Source organism: Mus musculus, chromosome 12 (genome assembly GCF_000001635.26).
Source record: "Mus musculus strain C57BL/6J chromosome 12, GRCm38.p6 C57BL/6J".
Taxonomy (NCBI): Eukaryota; Metazoa; Chordata; class Mammalia; order Rodentia; family Muridae; genus Mus; species Mus musculus.
Window position 1 is genome coordinate 86,730,479 of NC_000078.6, and position 19,805 is coordinate 86,750,283.

Consider the following 19,805-nt stretch of genomic DNA (forward strand, 5'->3'; position numbering starts at 1 on the left):
CTTGAAGTCCCTTCAGCTTGCTCCTATAGCACACTCTTTCCCCCCTAGACTCAATATGGTCAATGTCTGTGCATTTATCTGTGCCCTTGTATAAAAAATTAAATCTTTAAATAAAATCAGGCTCTATAAAGCATTTAACAACCCCCCCCCGCCCATACACAACTCACTCCTTTTAAAGAAAAATATTGAAATTTAAGGCTGTATAAGATTTGTTTTTAAACTGTACAGTGTCTTTTTTTGTATAGTTAACATACTACTGAATGTGTCTTTAGATAGCCCTGTCCTGGTGGTATTTTTAGTAGCCACTAACCTTGCCTGGTACAGTCTGGGGGTTGTAAATTGGCATAGAAATTTAAAACAGGATCTTGTTGGTGCACAGCACAAATTAGTTATATATGGGTACAGTAGTTTGGTTTTGGTTTTTGTTCTATTTTTCCTTTTGGTTTTCTTTTTGGGTTTTATTTTTTTCATCTTCAATTGTCTCTGATGCAGCTTATATGAAGATAATTGTTGTTCTGCTAACTGAATACCACTCTGTAATTGCAAAAAAAAAAAAAAATGCAGCTGTTTTGTTGACATTCTGAATGCTTCTAAGTAAATACACTTTTTTATTAAAAAAATAAAATCAGGCATCATTACAACTAACACAACAACCTCTGTTCCTTTCTTAGGTTGTTTCCTCCTAGTGTGGTTTCTGCTAACTTCCACCCTTTAATCCCTTTGTCTCCATTCTCTTCCCTCTAAGACATTAGCCTCTCCTCCCTTATCATCTTATCCAATTGCCATCAAATACCAAACATATTTTCTTAAGGAACCCAATAGGAAGTACTTTGGGCTTTATAGAGTTTAAGCAGCCAGAGGCTATGCCTAAGTGGGCTGAAATAATTGTATGTCAATAAAACTTTATAAAGACAAATCATGGCCCAGATTTGACCAGTGAACTGCATAGTTCAACCTATCCCAAAATCAAGCACTTGAGCACAATGTTGCCCCAGAGACGAAGCAACCTTGTTTTATTCAAATAAAGATGTCACTGCAGAGGCAGCATGGGCTCTGAAGCCAGAGAGATCTCATTTACATCCTCTCCCCATCACCTACTAACTCTGTGACCTTGGACCACTTACTTAATCCTTCTCTTAGTCTCCTCTTCTACAAACCAGGAATGATAGAGCTGTTGGGTAGTTCAAACACACTGAAACATTTGAAGACCATGGAACAGTGTCTGATGCTTATCTGGCTATAAAAATGGACATAAAGGACACAAAGGACTCGGTCTGCTTTTAGTCTCACTGGTGAGCAGAAGTAGTGGTCATGAAGAAGCTAGGATAGGAGGGATGTCTCAGTGAGATAAGTATCGTGCCAGCTATTGCTGGTTGTCAGTTTGACTACATCTGGAATTAACTGCAGATCCCTCACAGTATACCCAGTGATTTGTGGTTTTAGTCCCTGTGATAGCTATTCCAGATGCAGTCAAGTTGATGACCAAGAACAGCCATCACAAGTACTTAAGGCAAAAGCGAAAGGACCTAAGTTCGAATCCCTAACCCCTATATAAAAACCAGGCATGGTCATGGTAACTCCAGTATTGTGAGGCTGATCCTGTGAGCTTGCTGGCCAGCCTAGCTCCAAAGAAAACAAGTCATCAAGCTTCAGATTCAGTGAAAGACCTAATACATACGTGTGTGTGTGTGTGTGTGTGTGTGTGTGTGTGTGTGTAAAGGGCTGGAAAGATTCCTCAGTGGTTAAGAGCAATGGCTGCTCTTTCAAAGGACCCAGATCCCATTCCCAGCCTCCATATTTGTAACTCTAGTTCCAGGAGATCCAATGCCTTCTTCTGGCCTCTTCATGCCTACCATAACAAGGCATGTGTGTGGCACATAGACATGCATGCAGGCAAAACACCCATAACACATAAAATTGAAGGCTCCTGAAATCGCCCACTCTGTCCTTTGCATGTACATGTAAGGGCAGACACACACATAAGCATACACACATACACACCACAAAAACAGAAAGAGAGAAAAGAGAAAGTTATCCCCTTTTCTTCTTTTGTTCAAAGATATATTTATGTAAATGAGAGTTCTGCCTGCATATCTGTCTGTGACCCGAGTGTGTGCCTGGTGCCTGCAGGAGTCAGATGAGCCTGGGGCTGTCAGATCCTTGTGCTGGGAATAAAACCTGGGTTCTCTGGAAAAATAGTCAGTGCTCTTGACTGCTAAGCCATCTCTCCAACCCCTTCTCTTCTTACTTTTAAAGCCAATGTCATGGGGGGTGGGGGGAAGATCGTGTCACAGCAGGCACGTGGGAATCAAAGGGCAGCTTTCAGGATTCCATACTCTCCCCTTCCACCATGTGGGTCCCAAGGATCCAACTTAGGTCCATCAGGCTCCGAGGCAAGAGCCTTTAACCAATGAGTCACCTTGAGGGTCCAATTATCATTCTCTTAGTATTTGACATCCAAATGGTACAATCCTCTTGGAAACCAAAATCATAGCACCCTGCTCTTTGAATTACATGCAGTAACAGTTCATCTCCCAGGTGCCCTCAGGGCCTCCTCCCAGCATAGAAGGGGACAATCTCACAAACTTGTCATCTCAAAGCACAGTGGTCTAATTAGATGGCACAATGCTGTATTCTGATTGTGAGGTTTAGTTTTGTTTGAAACTCTCTAGTCCAAACTGGCCTTGAATTTTCGATCCTCCCAGTTCTGCCTCCTGGGTGTTGGGATTTCAGGCAAGTGCCACCAGGCCTGGGTGGTTATGACACAAGACAAAGAGGACACAACCTCAACAATGGGTGAAAGACTTCAACGGAGAGAGAAGGGTCCTCTCAATGACTGTGCTGAAACAATCTGAACAGGCACATGGGCAAATGATTCTCCACTTCATACACAAAGATGAACTCAGAAGCCTAATGACCTGAGTTCAATACCCAAAACCTATGTGAAAATGCAGGTGCAGAGGTGTGCATCCGGAATCCCAGCATCCCTACGGCATGTTGAGAAGTGGGGACAAGAAAATTGGCTTGTTTCATGAACCAGCCAGCCTAGGGTACATTGTAGTATATACAACATAGAGACATGAGACTTTGCCTCAGACACAAGAAAAGAACAGGCTCCTGAGAGGTGTCCCCTTGGTTACACATACACACATGTAACTATTTTCCAAACCCAGATTTCTAGAATTTCATCTTGCAAATGACCCAAAGGGAGACTTTCCTTTGCCCTCCCCCCAAGTCTTCCAGTCACTGACCTGACTTTTGATGCCCTGAAGCCTTAATCAAGGAGCAACAGACAAGCCCTTGGGTTCTCTTGACACCACACCTCAAGTGAACTTCAACTCCACATGCGAACACAGCTGAGCGTGAGAATGCCGGCCTGAAATGAAACAGCTTAGGAGTCTGGCTTGAGCAATGCTGTGGTAGCAACGAATCGTGGTGATAGGACATAGGCTTGTGGTGCTTTGGTTTGTTCTTCTGTGCCAAGGTCGAGGATGCTCTCCCACAGGTGTAAGCAAAAAGGAAGAACTGGGTAGAAGAAACCTGACTTCACCCATCACTGAAATACTTCGTACCTGAGGCGCAGCCACCTTGAGAGAAAAACATGGTGGCGGGACTTCACGGTCACCTGACTAAGAGCCTTGGGTTTAGTGCTAACTCAGAAGGAAATAGGCTGTCACTAAGAGGCCCCTCTACAGCACCTGAGCACTCACAGCCAAGTCTAGGCTTAGACCCAGCCAACATATGAGAAAAGATGACCACCAGAGCCACCAAAAGGGTGGGAGACCCGCTGTTGCCGGGTCCACCCTCGTGGATCACAATGACTGCGTGAGATCATGGAATGTTGAAGATAAAAGGAAAGAGGCTCTTATGTCACAAAGTCATAAGCCAGTGGGCATCCTTTTTTGACCAGAGTCCAAGGAATAGAGCGCTACCATTGTCCCCGATGATTCCCAGGTCCAGCTGGTGACAAATTCATTCATGCCGGATTCCCATCAAGGCCGGCTCTCCTCCAAGCTTGCTGGGATGAAAAAATAGCTACAGATCCCCCTGGGATTCACCCTCAAGAGAGCAGTGCACATAGTTTGAAACACAGCCTAATGGACGGGTGTGCATCTTAGGAAAGCAGCTACCAGGGGACAAGAAGCTGTCACCAGCCCCCAGGGGAGTCCTGGCAGCATGGACGACGATGATAATGAGCCTGTTGAGTCCGAGACCAAAGGTGAAAAGGCTCCCAATTCTTGCCCTTCCCAGGGTTGTGTCCAATGATCTGGTAGACTACAAGTGCCCTACTCTCTCTGCCCCAGTCTCTGCAGTGGAGGTGACATTAGGGACAGGGTTTAGAAACCACTCTCGTGAGATGTGATGCGAGACTTGGCTCTTGGGAGCTTCATTTCCATTTTGTGGCCTGGTTGACATCACACTGATAGAGATCAGCCACATTAGGATTGTTTACACCACGTGGACTGGCCAACAGTTGCTAATTTGCTAGCGTCCCCTGGTTAAGTGGAATTCTAAAACTGAGGGGCTAGGGAGATGGATCAGCACTTAGAACTTTCCACACTTCCAGAGGACTTTAGTTCAGTCCATAGTGACTCAATAACCTGTAATGCCAACTCCACAGGACTTGATACTGCCTTCTGGCTTCTATAGGCACTGCGCGTGCGCACGCACACACACACACACACACACACACACACACACACTTTCTTTCTCTCCCTTCTCTTTCTCTGCCTCTCTCTCTCCATATAAAGAAACTGAGACTTGGAAATTCACCCCTTTTTTCAGAGCCCAGAGATTCAGACTGGTGGTTGACCAGCTGCATCCTTCCTGACTCCCAAACTACTGCTGCTCAAATTACACATTACATAGAAGCTTGTCATGGAGACTTGGGAATAAATACTGGGACCTGACTCCGTGAACAAAAACTAAGACATACACCTGCTTGGGGGTCATTAAGGAGTCCACCATCTAGAATCTGAGTTGTGAAGGTAGGGGTATGTAATATTAGCCCACTCAATGGGATCCCCGAATGAAACTTTCAAAGAGTAAAAAAATAAATAAATAAATAAAATGAACAGGCAAAAAAAAAAAAAAAGGAGAAGGAAAAACAGAGAAGGAAAGGAATAGGCTGGCCCTATCTGCCAGGCCTTCCAGCAGCACAAATATGACTTCCTGAAGCACTGAGGCCTGCTGATACTGGAGGATTCATCTCTGAATGTTGTGTGGGGCTTTCAGGGGCCCATCCCACAGTAGCCCAATGAATAAACCACATCTAGCAAGTATAGGGATACACTGTTGCTCTCAGCAGAGCCTCATTCAATGAAGACAAGCATGCTTAATCATAGAAATGAACCTGAGCTCAGGAGACATCTTCAATCCTCTCCTTAATAGTCCCAGGAATACTCCTGGACTTGAAGGAAGAGAAGCTAGGCCAGCTTCCTAGAGATGTGATTATCTCCCTTGCTCCCAGGAACACATCTCCATCTGTTTTTTCCTTTGCATCTGACCCCAGCCCTGACCTGTTCTGCCCTTCACCTACCTCCCAGCAGCACAGCGTGTGACCATGAATAAGTCCAGACTTTGGGACACATCCTTTCACCAGAAAGAGTAACGGGCTCAACAGCAGACCCCAAAATCCTTCCCATTCAAAATGATGAGGTAGGAGTGAGGGCAAGGATCCCAACCAAAAGCGGTCAGATCAGGGAAGGGGACTGGATGGTCAGCCAGTTGACAGAGGACACAAGGACTCCAGCAATTCAGCCATAAGGAGGTCTTAGAGAAGGAGGTTTCCCTGGCAGGGCTGATAGGTGAGGCTATGGGACAAAGGCTGCAGACAAGACGTGGAAGGCTGAAGAGAGAGGAGAGAGAGACTAATGAAGTCAGTGGTAGGTGTCACTTAATACACTGAAAGATTAACTCCCGGAATGGAATGTGTTTTTTGTCCCAGATGAGGCTGAAGCTGAATTGACACCTCAGGACAGCGATGTCACCCTCTACTGTGAAGCTGAAGTCCTTCCAAGTGTTGAGAAAGAGAAATCTGCCCGGGAGGATTCAGAAACCGACCTGGAAATTGAAGGTGAGGTGACATCTGAGGAGAGGTAGGTGGCAAACCAGCTTCCTCAGAAACTGGAGAGGTTGGGTTCCACCAGAGTGTTCCTCTCCGTCCTGCTGAAAGATTGTAGCCGGAAGGCTGTGCTCAATTCTAGACCACCTTGTCCTCCTGGTTAGCTGGGGACAGAAGACACAGGACTTTCTGAGCAGGACCCATATCGGGTTGTTGCTAAGATCTAAACCAACACGAAAAAGCTTCTGGTCTTTAATCTCTCTTATGTGATTTTCTTTTAAAGTGTGTGTGTGTGTGTGTGTGTGTGTGTGTGTGTGTGTGTGTACAAGAGTATAGGTGCTTTAGGAAACCAGAAGCATCAGATCGCCACCAAAGAGATGGCTCCGTGGCTAAGAGTGCCGATTGCTCTTCCAGGGGATCCAGGTTCAGTTTCTAGCACCAACATGGTGATTTACAGCTATCTGTAACTCTAATATAAAGGAGACCCTATGGACACCAGCACACATGTAGTGCATGGACATACATGCAGGCAAAACACCTATACACATAAATTAAATAGTAATAGTAATAAAAAAAAAAACCAGTACCCACCCAGATGGTGGTGGCACACACCTTTAATCCCAGAACTTGGGAGACAGAGGCTGGCGGGTCTCTGAGTTCAAGGTCAGCCTGGTCTACAGAGTGAGTTCTAGGATGGCCTGGATTACACAGAGAAACTCTATCTTGAAAAAACAAAAGAATAAATAAATTTTAAAAAACCATGCTAATGAAACTAAAATTGAAATACAGATTCCTTCAGCCATCAAAAGTCAACAGTTCTGGGCCCCCTCCTTTGCCCTTCAATGTTGCCTCAAGTGCAGCAGAAACACACCGGATTCATCCCATGTGTGATTGTAAATTAATTTGTGAACATCACACCTTCGGAAACCTTTTTACTGTGGCCACTTTCTGGTGACCCCAACATTTGGTTACACTCCTGTATACACATGGAAAAGCTGGGTTCTAGAGCACATACAAGCCCAGATCCCAGGCAGGGGAATGTCCAGGCAAAGTGCATGTCCCCTGGGGCTAGAGTGGAGCTAAGGCAGACCAGACAAGAAACCTGATTTCATTCTGATTTTCTATGCAGACACAGAGAAATTCTTCAACATCGGACAGAAGGAGCTGTACCTGGAGGCCTGCAAACTGGTGGGTGTAGTGCCTGCCTCCTACTTCATCCGGAACATGGAGGAGTCCTGCGTGAATCTCAACCACCATGGTCTGGGCCCCATGGGTACCAAAGCCATTGCTATAACTCTGGTGGTGAGCATGCTGGCCAGTGAAACACATCGAACCTGACAGAAGAGGATTAACAGGGTGGCTGGTTTGAGATTCAGAGGGAACCCTCTTTGGTGTCTAAAGAGCAACCTACCCTGTACCTTTCTCAGTCAGTGGCCATTTTAGTCATTTTTTTCTGTTAGCTCCTAGAAGAGACTGCACTTCGAAGACAGTGTCCTTTCCCAGTCAGGAAGCAAGTCATCAGCCTATAGGTCCTATGGGCTAAAACCAGACCCAAGAGTTACTGCCATTACAAAATGTAGGCCTGGGTCTCCATTCCAAAGCTGACTTTGGCCACACATAGAGCCACTACTGAGCCACTCCATTTCATGTCTGCCTTTCACATTAACATTTTTAGACATCCCATTGCAGATTAAATCACATTTTTTTTCCCTCATGGATAACATTAGGTCTTGCTAATGGCCAAACAAGGACCTGACCTTGGCTTCATCACAGAGTTATATAATTGATTACGTAAAATTGAAAACATAAGACAACTGCACATCACTGTCTCCGTGACTGTTCACTTAAGAGGGTCAAGAGAAAGTTTGACTTCAGAGAAGCCCAGAAAAGTAAATAGGCAGATGTTCCTAGGAAGGGACATCTAAAACCCAGTAAGGGAGAGATGGCTCAGTTGGTCGGGCACCTACCTGCCATAGAAGCACGAGACGTGCAGGTCAGATTCCCAACACTCATTAAAAGCCAGGCTTCGTGGTATCTATCTATAACCTTGGCCCAGACGGGACAGGGACCTGCAGATCCCTGGATCTCACTGTATGCTCCACAAGTCCAGCCAATCATGAGCTAGACTATCAAGAATATAGTGGCAGCTTTGCCTGGTAGAGGATACCTTTAATCTCAGCACTTGAAAGGCAAAGGCTGTTAGAGCTCCAGAGACTGGTCTCCATAATAAGTGCCAAGCCAGCCAGGGATATACAATGAGCCCCTGTCTCACAAAGTGGTGGGAGTGTTGGGCAATAAAGTAAGACATCTTGATGTCAGCCTCTGGCTTCTCACGCTGTGCACACAGGAGCATGTGTACGACTTATACATGCACACACATGCATGCACACACATACGTATGCACGCACACCGGGCAGTGGTGGCGCACGCCTTTAGTCCCAGCACTCAGGAGGCAGAGGCAGGTGGATCTCTGTGAGTTCCAGGACAGCCTTGTCTATAGAAAGAGTTCCAAGACAGCCAGTGACACACAGAGAAACCCAGTCTCAAAACCCTTTCTGTCCTCCCAACTACCACCAAAAATACGCATACACACAAACACTTTTTTTTAATTAGTAATAACACTGTATATGGTGGCATAATGTTTCTATGGTGGCAAGCACTAAGCAGACAGAAGTGGAAGGATCAGGACTTAAAAGTCAAGTTAGCCTAATAGTGAGTCCCAGGGCAAGCCTGGGTCTATATGAGACCCTGTCTTAAAATAAACACCAGTAATATCTTAACTACCCATAGAAAGGATGAAAAAAACAAAAGAGATGGAGAAGGAATCCTTACTACATTCTGTTTATAAACGATCTGAAAGGAAAAATAAATCACAAACCCATCGGGAACAAATTGCAGGGCAGTGGGGGCTGCTAGTCTGACCCATGAGACAGGTTGCCAAGACAGTGGAGTTAGCTGGTTCGGCGATGGAGTCTAAGAGGAACATGGGGAAGGAAGGCAACTCTGGGCTTTGATGTCTATCACGCTGCAAAACAAGTGGCGGTTTTCAAAGCTTTGCAGAGCACCATCCATGTTCGTTGTGGGAACAGCCCCTCTGCCAGAAGCTACTGTGGCCGACAGAAAAACGCTGAGCAGAGTTTAAAGGGACAGCATACCCTCTGTACTCCCCTCCTCACCCCAGTACTCCTTCAGATTCCTAGTCGACATCGCCAGAGCCTTTCTATTAGTCCTTATCCATGACTACAATACCTGAGGCTCGGTGACTTCACAAGAAAGAGAGAGAGAGTTTTAGCTGGATAGTGGTAGCTCGTGTCTTAAATCCCAGCACTCAGGAGGCAGAGGCAGAGGCAGAGGCAGGCGATCTCTGTGAGTTCAAGGCCAGCTGGGTCTACAGAACAAGTTTCAGGATAGCCAGGGATATATAAAGAAACCCTGTCTCAAAAACAAACAAACAAAAACCAGAGAGAGATAGAGAAAAGGAAGAGGGGACAAGAGGTTTATTTAGCTAACTAGGTTCAAGGGCTGGTGCCAGCTCTCCTCTGGTGATGACCTCATAGCATCCCTAATAAAGGGAATGAACTTGAGAGGAAGAAACGAAATAAGACAGGAAGGCCAGATGGCGCATGCGCAGGAAGAGCCGGTCAGCCACCTTCCACTGGGCTCCACTTCCTTATGCAGACTTTTTTTTTTTTTATGTGTGTATACAGAGGGACAAGGAGCATGTGAGTTGCACGTGCCTGCAAAGAGCAGAGGAATCAGATCCTCTTGAAGCTGCAGCCACAGGCAGCTGTGAGCCGCCCACTGTGGGTACTGAGACTCAGGGCCTCTGCAAAAGCAGTATGAACTCGTAACACAAAGTCATCTATCTCCTGGGCCCCACTTCTTAAAGTTCTCTCTCTGTTTCTCTCTGTCTCTCTCTGTTTCTCTCTATCTCTGTGTGTATGTGTGTGTGAGTGTGTAGTGTGTGTGTGTGTGTGTGTGTGTGTGTTCAGAGGTTAACGTCAGATGTCTTCCTATATAGCTCTTAACACAGGATCTCTCACTGAACATGAAATTCACAGGTTCAGCTAGACTTGGCTGGCCAGCCAGCCTCAGGGATCCTCGGTCTCCACCTTCCCCATGCTGGGATCACAGGCATGCACCAGTACATGGCATTGATGGGGAGGATCTGAACTCAGGTCCTCTGCTAGCCTGGCAAGCCCCTTAACTACAGAGCCATCTCCTACAGACACCATGGTCTCACTGACTCACACATCGCCACACCGGAAACCAGGCCTCTAATACAGCACCCTCTTGCATGGCTGGGATGTTCAAGAGAGAAGCCGAACTTAACCAGAGGCTGAACTTAGCCTCTAACTACTCCCTCATCTTTCTTCCTCTCCCATTGTGATGGCCAAAGTCCAACACTACGGTCCTCAAACTGGAGCTGGGAGACAACTGCATCCAGGAAGAGGGCATCATGAGTCTGATGGAGATGCTGCACGAGAACTACTACCTGCAGGAGCTGGTAGGGTGCCCTCCCCCTTCCTCCAGCTCCTCCCGGCCCACCTGGGACTCAGAACCACTAGAGCCAAGCCAGAACCCCATCCCTACCCCTGGCCCAGGTCAGCTTTGGGCAACCTCTAACCAGTCTGTGGGGGTCCTCCTCTGTAGACACAACTTCTCAGAGGAGGGCCATGCTTCAGAGGCAGGCTCGGGCACTGTACCCTGTGGCTATGGGAAAAGTTGAAGAGCTGTTTCCAGCTGTGAAAGTTCCCACAAGGAGTAATTTACCCATACTAACAGAAGCGAGCTTTCTTCTGTGGAAAGCAGGGACCTGGTGAGATGGCTCGTTTTCAGATTCTCCAAAAGGAATCTGCCTTAAGTTTCTAAACAACCAACATGCTTATCTGAAGTGCCAGGGATAAATTGAGAGAGTAGGGTGTCCGTAATGACAATATTGGAGGGGGGAAAAATGAGATATTGTGAGCGACGTTAAAGAAGCCACATTGGGAGCACGCTTTCTTGCCTTCTCTTCTCTCTGTCCTTTGCATTACCTTAATCCTAAGCCTTTCACACCAATCCTACTCTCTCCACCATCCCCTGACCAGCCCCGCTTGGTTTTGAGAGCCTCTCTGTGCGAGTCTTCCCTGCACGTGCATGTGTTCTTACCTCTCAGAACGTGTCTGACAATAACCTGGGTTTGGAAGGAGCCAGGATCATCTCGAACTTCCTCCAGGAGAATAACTCTTCGCTCTGGAAACTGAAACTTTCAGGTGAGCCCGTGGAAGGGGAGGAGAGGTCACTGAGAATCAAAGGCAGAAACAGAGGTTCCCTAGGGTCCAGATGTACTAGGCCAACTTCTTGACAGGACACTGCATCTTTCCCTTGCTGGGCCAGGCAGCCTTCCCCTTGTAGTATCACACCAACCTCCTGCTCTCCTTAGCAAGCCTCTCTTAGCAGCACTCATCCCTGGTCTTGGGCATCTCCGGGGTCTGCCCGGCCTCTATGCCTTCCTTTCTTACTCTGTTCATGTTTCACTCTCGTGACATCTTTTGTTCTCTTGACTTTTGAGACAGGGTATCTCTATGCAGCCCTGGCTGTCCTAGAACTAGAGATCCCCTGCCTCTGCCTCCTGAGTACTGGGACGTAAGGCATGTGCCACCACCACCCAGCTCATGTCATCCTTTAAAGGGACTTCTCTGATCCCTATCACGACAGCAATGCTCTACCACTACTACTCTCTATCCTGTTTCTCCAGTTGTCTTAACGTTCATCAACTACTTGATTATTACACATATACTTTGAAATGAGTGATAGCCTATCTATTATTGGGCTAATGGCGTCACTGGGATATTCTAGTACTAGACACAACCTCACTTGGGTTTGCAGCTCTATGCTATCTGCGGGGCTCTGGAACTTCTATGCCAAGAAAATCTACCCATGCTAACAGGAGTGAGCTTTCTTCTGTGGAAAGCAGAGACCTGGTGAGATGGCTTGTTTTCAGATTCTCCAAAAGGAATCTGCCTTAAGTTTCTAAACAACCAACATGCTTATCTGAAGTGCCAGGGATAAATTGAGAGAGTAGGGTGTCAGTAACAACAATATTAGAGTAGCCCTGTGCTGAACAATAGTACCTCTTTGTAGGACAAGTCTTTACCCAGTGATTTGGGATTCTCATAGATAAGTTCCAGTCCAGGTGTCCTGCAAAATTCCAAAACTTACAAGGAAAAAAAAACCTTTAAAAGTAAACCCTTGAGCCAGGTGGTGGTGGTGCATGCCTTTAGTCCCATCACTCAGGAGGCAGAAGTAGGTGGATCTCTGAGTTTGAGGCCAACCTGGTCTACAGAGTGAGATCCAGGACAGCCAGGGCTACACAGAGCAACCCTGTCACAAAGTCAGACAAACAAACAAACAAAAAACAAACAAGTGGACACTTGCAGTTTCAGAAAGCAGAGCTCTCAGACACAGACTATGCATCATTTACCTTTCTGTTGCTGTGATAAAATATCGTAACCTTATGGAAGAAAAAAATCCCCAAGTGCCTGCTCACAAAGCATGAGGACCTGAGGTTAGACCGCAGCCTCCATGTTAAAGCTAGATATAGGTAGTGTACATCTGTAACTCCAGAGGGAGGGGAAGGGATGAGATCCAAAGATCTTTCCAGCCAGACTAGCCAAAATGGCTGGCTCTGAGGTTCTGGGAGAGAGTTTATCTTATCAAAAAATAAGTACAGAGTGATAAAGACCTTCAGACACTGCACAGGTATGTGCACAAACACACAAACACACACACATGCTCATGCACACATACAAACATACACACACAAGCCCATGTATAATCACACACACATGCTCACACACACACACATGCACACATACATACACACACATATATATGCATAATCACACACACACATGCTCACATACACATACACATACGCACACATTCATACACACACATGCCCACACACACATACACACATGCACACATGCATACACACACTAATCACACACACACACATGCTCACACACACATAGACACACATGCACACATACACACACACACATGCCCATGAATAATCACACACATGCATGCTCACACACACATACACACATGCCCATGCATAATCACACACACATACACAAAATAACAAAATAAAAATTAAAAAAAATCCACACCTAAATTTGTCAATGAAATAAAAAACTTTTAAGATACAAAGAAGTTCTTAAAACATCCATATCTTAAATGTATCCAGAAAAAAAATAGGATGCTTATTTTTAATACAAATCCTATCATATGTCTGGCATTCCTTTCAGGTTTCACTGTGATAGGACACACGGACCGCTCCCATTCTCTGAATGGTACCTCATGTTGTAGAGAGATGGCGTGTCTTATTAGCATCCCAGTGCTGAAGGGACAGTGATAGGTCCTGTCCAGTATTCAACCTCTCCGTTAATGTTTCAAAGAACTTTCTTGCATGCACATCTTTGGGCATATGTTGGTTGGTATATCTGGATGGACACCCTAGAGTGTACTGAGTGTTTGTATCCACCGTTGTGAAGCTCGGTTTCTGTATTTCTCCTTAAGAAGCCTACAGCAGGTTACAATCCTACCATGAACTATCACCCTCTTCTACTACAGAAGAGGATTAACCAAGTATTTGTGAACCACATAGTCAAATGTGTCGGCGTTAAAGTCACAGTGCGTGGGTCCTAGTCTGGTACCTATCCACCCTTTTGTTCAGTTGACCTAATTCTTATGCATAGACCATGAACAACTTCACACTTCAGTGTAGTCAGTGGTTCTGAGGACTAAGTGGATTACAATCTAAAGTGCCTACAACACCAGCGGGATGTTAAGATGCACTCATCCCTGGGAGTTCTCATTGATGTTGAGATGGAGCATCTTTTCCGATGTCTGTTGCTTCCTGGATTTCCTCTTCTATGCAATGTCAGTTGTTAGGTAGGGCTTCTATATGATTGTTAGGCATTCGCAATTTTTTTGGGGGGGTTATCTTTTAAACTTTTATGTGTGGACATTGTGCCTGCATGTATAGTTGTACACCACTTGTGTACCTAGTGCCTGTGGAAGTCAGAAGAGGGCATTGGATCCCCTGGAACTGGAGTCATAGATGGCTGCGAGTTGCCATGCTTGGACATGAAACTGGTTCTTATGGAAGAGCAGCCTGCACTCCTAACTGCTGAGACATCCCTCTATTCCAAATGTTAGGCATTCTTAATACACTAAAGATATTTGTGTTGGATGTTAGATAGGAGGAAGGAGATGAACAACCTTCTCCCCCTACTCCTTGTGTCTACCTATTCGATTTAATAAGAGTGTGTGTGTGTGTGTGTGTGTGTGTGTGTGTGTGTGTGTGTGTGTGTGTGTTGGCCTATCAAAGGGAAGGCCTGGCAGATATGGGAGGACACGGGAGCATGGTCTGGAGTACACTGCTAATGAAGCGCCCTTATTACAGGAAACAGCTTCAAGGAAGAATGCGCTGCACTTTTATGTCAAGCCCTATCGGTAAGGAGCATGTGGAGATGTCCCTTCAGAACTCTGGGTGACCTGGGGATGCTCTGGGCAAAGCCACTTGCATGGCTTGGGGAACTAATAAATGTTTGGTCTCTGCAAAGGCTTCAGCAAACTCATAGAGCTTTCTGGGTAGCAATAGTTCTCCCAGAAACCATTAACAGTTAAGTTAAACCATATAGGGAGTCATTTGCTAAGAACCCTAGCCCACTCGGTTTCAGGTTCCTAGGAGCCCTCTATTATTCTGTCCCCAAGGTTAACTGAGAGACTTGAGGTCAACGACCTCTTGCTTGGTCATGATGACCCATGTTTGTTATCCCAGGACTAAGGAGGCTGAAGGCAGAGGGTAGAGAGTTCAAAGCCAGCCTGTACTACATAGTGATAGCCTGTCTCAAGTTAAATAAATAAGCAGATGAAACTAACCTTTCTTTCTACAATTTGCCCCTCCAGTCCAATTACCGAATCAGGTCCCTGAACCTCAGCCACAACGAATTCTCTGACATTGGAGGGGAGCATCTGGGACAAATGCTGGGTACGTCCCCCTGGGGGGGGGGAGCGGACTAGTCAGGGTGACCGGGAGGAGGTGGGATGAGGGACTGGGACGGGGATCACTCAAAGCTGGATTTTCCTTTTAATTAATGAATTTACTAATGTTTTATATGATGGGTGTTTTGCCTTTGTGTATGTCTGTGTGAGAGTGTTGATCCACTGGGACTGGCATTACAGACAGCTGCTATAGCTCTTTCTATTTTTAACTTGACTGTTTCCTTTATGGGGTTTGTTTTGTTGGCTTTTCTTTTGATTTGGTGTTAGTTGTTGCTGCTGATGTTGTAGTTTTGTTTTTCCATTGGTTGTTTTTGTTTGTTTGTTTGTTTGTTTGTTTGTTTTTGTGGTTTGGGTGTTTTGTTTTTTTTTTTGAAACTCTCACTGTTATTATATCCCAGGCTGACCTTGCACTTAAGGTCCTCCCGCCTCCCAAGTGTAGGTGTCCTGAATGTTCCAATCATAAAAGAGGCACAAATCATGCTCGGGATCAGAAAGCAAAGCAACCACCTGGATGTGAGAAGCAAAACTGGCCAGAGTCTAGCAGATCATAGAGAGAGCAGTTTGCATGAGGGCTGGAGAGACGGCTCAGCAGCTGAGCGCTTGCTGCTCTTGTAGAGGACCATTTCTGTCCCTAGCACCAGAATCAGGCAACCCCTGTGGCTCCAACGCCAGGAGCTCAACACCCTCTTCTGGCCTCCTTGGTCAGCCACACACAAGGCACACACATACACACACACACACACACACACACACACACCACATACACACACATAAGAAAATAAATCTTAGGGCTGGAGAGATGGCTCAGCAGTTAAGAGCACTTGTTGCTCTTAAGAGTTGGATTCCCAGCACCCACAAGGTGGTTCACAACTGTCTGTAACTCTGATGCCCTCTTCTGACCTCCACAGCCACCAAGCATGCATGTAGTACACAAACATACATACATACATACATACATACATACATACATATATGCAGGCAAAACATTCACAAACAAAACAAAAATGAATGTGTTAATAAAAAAATTTAACTATATTCATAAAAAATAAATTTAAAAAAACTCTCTAAAAAAATAAAGTGGCCAGCCACCATTGGGTAGATTGGGGTTACTACATGTCACACTGGTAACACAAACTGCACCTAAACAATTCATATGTTTTATAGAAATATATTTAAAATATACATGTGATAAAAGATGATTTTTTGGGGGGGTAAATTTTTTTTATCTGATTTTGCTTGTTTGAGAGACAGGGTTTCTCTGGGTAGCCCTGGCTTTCCTGGAACTTGCTCTGAGGACCAGGCTGGCCTCGAACTCACAGAGGCCTGCAGGTCTCTGCCTCTGCCTCCCGAGTGCTGGGAACTGTGGGGCCACCACACCCAGCTCTATCATTTTAATTTGGAGTGTTGTCATTTGTCAGTTGAAACAAGATTTCCCCTCAAACTCCTGATTTTCCTGCCTCCACCACTCAGGTTCAGGGATTAAAGACATGCACCACCATGACTAGCAGCCAAGGACAACTTTGAAAGACAAGCAAGGATCAGGGGAATGGAGAGCTCCAAGAGGAGACTGGAGGGGCTAAGGCTTGATCTGCCCAGTGAGCTCCAATTACAGACTGTCCAAAAAAAAAAAAGTCCTGACTTTTGTAAATCTCTAGGCATGGTGATGTGGGCCTATAATCCCCACCTGCTTCAGAGACTAAGACTAGAAAAACATGAGTCGTAGCTGGAGAGCAGGCTCAGTGGTTAAGAGCACTTGCTGTTGCTGAGGACCCAAGTTCAAATCCCTGCACCTACAGGGTGGCTTACAACCCTCCTATGTGTGAACTGAGCACGGTGGTGCACATCTGTAATCCCAGCACTCGGGAGGCAGAGGCAAGAAGACTGCCACAATTACATAGCCAGCTTTAGGCCAGCGATAGCTATATGCTGAGACCCTTCCTAAAACACAAATAAGTTTCAAGAGTGTGTTTGCTCTACAAATCTGCAACTCCTTTCCATCTTTAGAAAGCTGTGTCCACAAGTCTCTCTCTCTCTCTCTCTCTCTCTCTCTCTCTCTCTCTCTCTCTCTCATTCTCTGAAACAAAGTCTTATATAACCCAAGCTGGCCTAGAAGTCTCCATATATCTAAGGATGAACTTGGATTTCTGATTCTCCTGACTCCACCTTCTAAGTGCTAAGATTACAGCCATTCACCACTGTGCACCATTTATGTGGTGCTGAGGATCAAACCCAAGACCTCACGCACACTAGGCAAGCACTCTACCAATTGAATCACAGCCCTCAGGGTCCCAGGTGGACACTTAAGATACTTCACTGTATTTGTGACATCAGAGTAAAACATCTGTAAGAACGGAGTCCTTCCACAGTCTGGGTTGTTCTCTTAGGTAGCGTCTTAGAGTATACACCTCTTCATGGGACAACATCTGTGCTCGCTTCACATTTACCAGGTAGATCACGACACCTGCCCTCTTCACTGTGTCATCGTTCCCAAATTAGAGGTCATCGTTCAATCATGTACCTAAGTAACTAACTGAAACTTATCACCTGGCCATGCATAGTGGCACATGACTTTAATCCCAGCACTTGGAAGGCATAGATGGACTTCTGAGAGTTCCGGGCCAGCTAGGGCTACATAGTGAGACTGTCTTTAAAAGAAATGTTTCTTAAGCTATCAGCTGAGGGGACTTCTAGCTTGCATAACCCACTCCAGTGCTGTGGGTCTGAGGCTGGGTCTCAGGGAGGTGGGGGACGCCGAGCTGACTCACTGCCCCCTCCCAGCCCTTAACGTAGGGCTCCAGTCCCTGAACCTAAGCTGGAATCACTTCAACATTCGTGGCGCTGTGGCCCTGTGCAATGGTCTCCGGGTAAGTCACACTGAGAGACACGCTAAGCTGCTTTCTTGTGATCACCATGGATTTGGGTCTACGGAGCACTCAGTGGGGGTCTCTTGAGTTGTTAGGCTTCCTGGATGTGCACTGCTACTTTACAAATCCTCCCTACTGAGGCCTGAATACCACCATGAGGGGCTCTTTTAGGGGATAGTTTAGCTAAATCCATCAGGGGGATGGATTCCAATGAGAACTTGAGAATGAGCCCTGCCTTGAGAGGTCAATAATGACCTCAGGACAATAATGACCTCAGGACAATAACGATCTGTCTCTGCAGAAAATCACTGAGCTGTGGGTTAGGGGAGAAGGAGGGTGGAGGTGAGAGTGAGGGTTAAGCTTGGCTGGGCGGGGTTAAGGTAAGAGTTGTGGAGGGTGATGATTAGGGCGGGGTTATGGTAAGAATGGAGATAAGGGTTAGCATTTAGGTCAGTTAGGATGGGGGTGAGGGTAGGGGCTAGGCTGGTACTCCGGGCATTTTCCTGGGTAAGTCTCACTCCATCTTGATGCTACTGTTGTTCCCCCTCCCCTGGAGTCTAATGTGACCCTGAAGAAACTGGACGTGTCCATGAATGGCTTTGGGAATGAGGGTGCTCTGGCTCTGGGGGACGCCCTCAGACTCAACAGCTGTCTGGTCTACGTAGATGTCAGTAGAAATGGCATTACCAATGAGGGGGCCTCCAAAATCAGCAAGGGCCTAGAAAACAACGAGTGCCTCCAAGTGCTGAAGGTAAGCTCGCCAAGCTGGCACCGTCCTCTGTATGCCTGTGTCTACATGTCATGTGTATCTGCCTATGTGCCCATGAGCGTGTACCCTTGAATGTGCACATGTACATATACTTGTATAAATATGATTGTCTTAGTTAGGGTTTTACTGCTGTGAACAGACACCTTGACCAAAGCAAGTCTTATAAAAAAAACCAACATTTAATTGAGGCTGGCTTACAGGTTCAGAGGTTCAGTCCATTATCATCAAGGTGGGAGCATGGCAGTATCCAGGCAGGCATGGTGTAGGCAGGGCTGAGAGTTCTACATCTTCATCCAAAGGCTGCTAGTGGAAGACTGACTTCCAGGCAACTAGGGTGAGGATCTTATGCCCACACCCACAGTGACACACCCATTCCAACCAAGTCACACCTATTCCAACAAGGCCACACCTCCAGCTGGCGCCACTCCCTGATCCAAGGGTATACAAACCATCACAATGATCCATCTGTCTGTGTGTGTTGTAGGGAAGCAGGGTAATAGAACTGGACTGGATATATCTGGGGAGAATCATCAGCCCTCCAGTACTTCTGTGTGCACATATGTGCACATGTTTGTACTTGTCCTGTAGACCCAGGGGTCCCTCAGCTTTCTGGTGACACAGTTCTTCTAAACACGTCTTCCTTCATACCATCTAGGTCTCCCTTGGGATTGTCTTCATGCTAAGACCATATTATGCTTTGGGGATACTAATCCTAGCTCCCAGTGGTTTCTGGCACTACAGTCTAGTCCTCTGCAGCCTCAGCTCATCCCTGTTCTCTATTGCTCTTCCTGGCCTCCTAGCCTCTTCTTCTTAGCACCTGCTTTCATGTTGGCTCTGCTGAAGAGCATGGCACACAAAGGTCCGTGACAAGTTGGGACCTTCTGAATGAGGGGACTGCTACCAGCACTCTGATCTCCTCTCCCTGCAGAACCCACTGTGATTTCCTAACTATACTCTCATTTGAATGTGAAATCCTCCTAAGGACAAGGATATTTGGTGATCATGGGCCATCATCATTCATTACCCCTTGTGCCCAGCATGGCTGGAT

The 19,805-nt window shown here is 46.2% G+C and overlaps 2 protein-coding genes across 14 annotated transcripts in view; one reads left to right on the forward strand and one right to left on the reverse strand.

Annotated features, from left to right (window-relative positions):
• Angel1 (angel homolog 1) overlaps positions 1 to 3,825 on the reverse strand; it is a 34,585-nt gene extending 30,760 nt beyond the window's left edge. Inside the window, exons 1-2 of one of the 2 annotated variants that reach the window (XM_006516199.4) lie at positions 3,573 to 3,825; positions 3,252 to 3,376 (exon numbers count right to left, since the gene is read on the reverse strand). The gene's annotated coding sequence lies outside the window, so the exon portion shown is untranslated. Of the gene's footprint in view, positions 1 to 3,251 lie in introns of both variants that reach the window. The other variant, XM_030246896.1, reaches the window with a different exon arrangement.
• Positions 3,826 to 3,866: 41 nt separating this feature from the next.
• The window catches only part of Lrrc74a (leucine rich repeat containing 74A), a 34,681-nt gene continuing 18,742 nt past the window's right edge, over positions 3,867 to 19,805 (forward strand). For 5 of the 12 annotated variants that reach the window (XR_003950075.1, XM_006516126.3, XM_006516127.4 and 2 more), the window contains exons 1-9: positions 3,867 to 4,219; positions 5,948 to 6,076; positions 7,194 to 7,366; positions 10,464 to 10,571; positions 11,223 to 11,319; positions 14,523 to 14,572; positions 15,029 to 15,110; positions 17,903 to 17,988; positions 18,545 to 18,739. Coding sequence is in view for 11 of the 12 variants with exons in the window: in XM_006516126.3 (XP_006516189.1) it covers positions 4,177 to 4,219; positions 5,948 to 6,076; positions 7,194 to 7,366; positions 10,464 to 10,571; positions 11,223 to 11,319; positions 14,523 to 14,572; positions 15,029 to 15,110; positions 17,903 to 17,988; positions 18,545 to 18,739 (963 nt within the window). In the remaining variant the exon portion in view is untranslated. Of the gene's footprint in view, positions 4,220 to 4,785; positions 4,989 to 5,947; positions 6,077 to 7,193; positions 7,367 to 10,463; positions 10,572 to 11,154; positions 11,320 to 14,522; positions 14,573 to 15,028; positions 15,111 to 17,902; positions 17,989 to 18,544; positions 18,740 to 19,805 lie in introns of all 12 variants that reach the window. The other 7 variants (XM_006516129.2, XM_006516130.2, XM_030246838.1 and 4 more) reach the window with 6 other exon arrangements.